This window comes from Gekko japonicus, unplaced genomic scaffold, assembly GCF_001447785.1.
Source record: "Gekko japonicus isolate JY-2015 unplaced genomic scaffold, Gekko_japonicus_V1.1 scaffold875, whole genome shotgun sequence".
NCBI lineage: Eukaryota > Metazoa > Chordata > Lepidosauria > Squamata > Gekkonidae > Gekko > Gekko japonicus.
The window spans coordinates 512,539-517,161 of NW_015169200.1; the positions used below are offsets into that span (position 1 = coordinate 512,539).

General features: G+C 48.5%; 1 protein-coding gene across 1 annotated transcript in view; it reads right to left on the reverse strand.

The window, feature by feature from the left end:
* IKZF3 (IKAROS family zinc finger 3) overlaps positions 1-3,803 on the reverse strand; it is a 100,018-nt gene extending 96,215 nt beyond the window's left edge. The window contains exon 1 of the mRNA XM_015416327.1: positions 3,737-3,803. Coding sequence (XP_015271813.1) covers positions 3,737-3,803 — 67 coding nt within the window. The remainder of the gene's footprint in view (positions 1-3,736) is intronic.
* Positions 3,804-4,623: the final 820 nt, after the last annotated feature.

The window sequence follows — 4,623 nt, forward strand, 5'->3', positions numbered from 1 at the left end:
AGCTAGTTCTTACAGAGGTGTCAACCCTGAGACTGCTCTTCAGCACTTCCAACAACAGGTAAGAAGAGCTCTGCTGGATCAGACCAGCACTGTGCTGCGAGGCAGCTCTAGTGAGAAATCGCCCTGTATCTCTTGTCAGCTCTTTTGCATTGGGTCAGCCAATCCACGGTGACTTTTTGTTATAATTTAATTAATTTATTTATATCCCACTTTTGATGTGGCATGGTACAGTATAGCCTGGGCGATTTCTCACTAGAGCTGCCTCGCAGCACAGCCGCCGTTTGCCCCGACACAAACATGTCAATTTCACACCTGAAGCTCCGGGGCTGCATTTTGACTCGGGGCTTTGCCCGATTTCCTCCGCAGTTTCGTGATCCTGGTTTTTGAGGATCATGAAACTGCGGAGGAAATCGGGCGAAGCCCCGAGTCAAATGCAGCCCCGCATCCTCGAGTGTGAAATTGACATGTTTGTGTTGGGGCAAACGGCCGCTGTGCTGCGAGGCAGCTCTAGTGAGAAATTGCCTACAGTCTCATCAGAACTCAGAAACTAAGCAGGGTCACTACTTGGAGACCACTAAGGAAGACTCTGCGGAGGAAGGTGATGGCCAAGCACCTCTGCTAGCCTCGAAAGCCCAATGGGGTCTCCTGTAAAACAGCCGCAGCTTGGTGGCACACCTATGTATATCCTGCTTTTCTCCCCAGTGGGGACCCACAGCAGCCTACAACATCTTTCTTTGTGTTACCCTCACAACAACAACCACCCTGTGAGGTAGGTTAGGCTGAGAGAGGGTGACTGGCCCAAGGTCACCCAGCAAGCATCCACAGCAGGCAGGGATCCGAACCTGGATCTTCTAGAGCCAAGAGCGACACTCTAGCCAATTCTGATTACGGCTGCAAAATTTCTATTGGCCTCTCACTGGAAGAAGACCTCTCTTCCTTCAGTTGCGGAATGGTATGTAAAAGTCTGGGAGTTTTTCACCATGGACACAATAGCTGATCATATTTCAACCACTGAATCTTCTTCAGGTAACTGTGATTCTAATTTATTAGACAATTGGCTTCCCTTTATGGATTACTCAGCACAGTATAATTCTTTCAAATATCATAAGACAAACAAATGGTATAATGAGATTTTGGCTTATCATTAAATGTATTTTAATATATCTGTTGGTAATTAGGACGGCGGAAGACCGGAAGGCCTGGCGTGATCTGGTCCACGGGGTCGCGAAGAGTCGGACTCAACTGTGCGACTGAACAACAACAAATTATAAAATTGCTGCTTGTTGCCTACTAGTTCTCCCATATATAAAATTTTAAGGAATATATTTTTAAACATTCAACGATGTACAGTTTGACATAATTCACAAATGTTGATGAGAAATAATTGTTGTTATTTATAACTTTCTTTTAATAAAAGTTATTTTTTTTAAAAAACCTCTAGCCACTGCACCACCCTGGCTGTCTCCACGACACCACTGGCTTCTCACATCTTCCCTAAAACTGCTAGTATCTGAATTCCAGATCAGAGACACAGGTCCTTTCCGCACTTGGATCTCATCCCTGATTTCATCAGAGTTCAACTCGGGACACAATACCTTGCATTTATCCCTGGTTGTAACAGCATCCGTTGATCCCCGGACAAGTGTGGGGCAAAACGCCGGCCTCTTTGCCCCCGCTTACAGAAGGAGCCGGGGCTGGCAGGAGGGGCGGTGGCAAAGATGCCTCAGGCCCCCGCAGGGAGAGAGTTGGGACCGACGAGGCAGGCGGCAGCGCCTCAGCCCCCAGCCTCGGCCAGACCCCGGAACAGACAGCGAGCCCGGCACAGCGTGACGGGGATGAGACGGTTGCGCCGGACCTGTGGCCCGGTGTGAGAGCCCACCCCCGCAGCCGAGCGCAGCGACCAGGAGCGGAGCAGGCAGGAGAGGGAGGAACCACGCCCCGGGCGCGCATCTTCGGATTTGTAATGGGGCGGGGCCCGGGAAGGAAGAGGGCGCCAGGAAGAGCAGAGCCCGCTAAGAACTGGGTGGGGGAAATATAAGGGAGGAGAAGGAGGAGGCCGGGGATGACTCCTGGATGAAAGGCTGCACAGAGAGAGACAGAGCGTCATCCAGCAGGGACGGGCATGAAGGGAATGGTGATGTAACCTCCCTCCCCCATCCAGGTGTCTGAGGCCAACATACTCCTTAAAGAGAGGGAGGGGGTGAGGCAACATGGCCGAGTTTGGCGGTGTTGGGAGCTCGAGTGACGAAGACAGTGAAGGGTCGTCGTCGAGCTCCTGTGACAGGGACAGGGCTGAACCAGGATTTAAGGTCTAGTGTGGAAAGGACCCTCATCTCATCTCCAGCAGGGCTTGGTGCCACATGGAGCCCCGCCTTCCCTGACAGCTGCAGACCAACAGCACAGGGGCTTCCATGAATATGTGTCACTGAGTCCTCCAGCCACCAGAGGCGCTATTTTCATGATGGGTCTAATCGGATGGAATGCCAGCTGAATCAAATAGCTTAAAAGGGCTGGATTGAGGGCTGTCCTCTGTAGGAGATTTTATTTAGTCAATTAAATTGGTATATGCGGGAATAAGACTGCTGGTACCTAGGGTTACTAACCTCCAGGTAGTGGCTGGAGATCTCCCGCTATTACAACTGATCTCTAGGCGACGGAGATCAGTTCACCTGGAGAAAACAGCCACTTTGGAAGGTGAACTCTGTGGCATTCTGCCCCATCAAAGTCTGTCCCCTCCTCAAACCTCCCCAGGCTCCACCTCCAAAATCTCCAGGTATTTCCCAGCCCAGAACTGGGAGCCGTCCCGGTCGCTCTGAAGAAAAAGCTTCCTGAATTGGGCTTCTTGGAAGTAGGTCCCACTCATTTCTATGGGACTTACAAAGAAATCTGCAGAATCGTAGACTGCTTGGAAACTCCCCGAGTAATATCTTGCCTTGGTGATGGAGCAGGCTAAGCGGGCAACCCTACGCCAGTCAACTCGGAGGTAAGCCTTATGTTATCCAGTGGGGCTGGTTTCCAGGAAAGTGTTCTTATTAGTGTAGACAACTTCCAGGTGGTGCCTGGGGTTCCTCCTGGTATTAAAATTTATTCCCAGACTACAGAGATCAGTTCCTGTGTAGAAAGTGGCAGGGGTGTCGAACTCATTTGTTACGAGGGCCGGATCTGACATAAACGAGACCTTGTTGGGACAGGCCATGCGTGTCATAAAATGTAATGCCAGGTAGCGGAGATATAAACTTTATAAAGGACACAAACACAAAGGTTTTTTTTTTACTTAAAATAAAAAACATGCTTAAAACATTAGCTCTGTAAGCTGCAAACCTACTTTTGATTTATTGACATTCACCACAGAAATCTCACATTCAGCGTTCTGAGTCTAGGACCCAGGTTAAAGCATGAAATGGCTGAGTGATTAAGAGAGTCTGGCGAAGCAAAGCTATGATGCAGCAGCAGCAGCAGAACTGGAAGCAGGAGATGGCCGGTTCCACTGTGGGCCTGATGGAAGCCCTCCGGGGGCCTCGTCCGGCCCCCGGGCCGCATGTTTGACACCACTGCTCTATGGTATACCATCAGTCTCCTAAAAACTCCTTTCCCCTGTCTTGATATTTTTTGGGGTGTGGAATAAAGAGGAAGAGAAATGTATGTTTGGAACATCTTTGACTGATTAATCGGTTTGATCAATTAATTTTAAAGTTGTGCCCCTACATGACACATGCTGTTTTACCAAATTACTTACCTTCTCTCCCTCCTCCGTTAGTCAGATGATATTCCTTTGCATCTTCCGCACTGTCTATGTTTTCCATTTCATGGGATGTGTTGGAATTGCCATCAGCCAAAACGTCTTGGACTTCTGGAAGCAGGATTTGTTTTTTTGTTTTTTTAAGGATAACATAATTGATTTAAAAACCCAATTGATACATTTAAACAGCATTTTAACGTGATTTAAGACCGGCTGGATACTCTGAGGCATGTTTTGGTTTTGTTACATAGAAGCAGCCTTTAGAGATGCTGACTAGAGCTTAGGAGACCTTGCCCAATGTTGAAGAAACAGAACAGCATTATCCTATAAGGAAATAGAGTGAGACTCCCAATAGTTGTTCCTTGTTCCTGAGGAAGGACCAGAAGTCTGAAACACTGAAAATTACCTAGGAAAAGTGTTGGATATTTACCTTGTATATTTATAGTCTGGACTCTCAGGGCCGGCTCACGAACTAGGCGATCGCCTAGAGCGGGCTGGCCCTTAGGGGCGCCAAACTGCACCCGGCCCCGTACTCTAGGAGTTTCTTGATTATTTGTGTTTTTCATTCTTCCTAAAATGCAATTATTTTTGAAAATTGGTGGGCGCCCGGGGGGCGGGGCAGAAGGGATCCTCGCCTAGGGTGCAAAATAAGCTGGAGATACCCTGGCAATACGCAATGTACCATGGCCAAACAATACTTTGGCTGTTATGAACAGGTTTGGGGCTTGTACACTGCCCACCAGCATTCCAAGTTCTCTCCCTGATCATTGGTAGAAGTGGGTTTTCACCTGCGGGATATTTGGCTCACAGTTGCCTTCTGTTGCCTTCTGTTTGTTCTTTGCTATTTCCTACTGTGTGCTGTATTGTTTGTTATTGTATGTTCA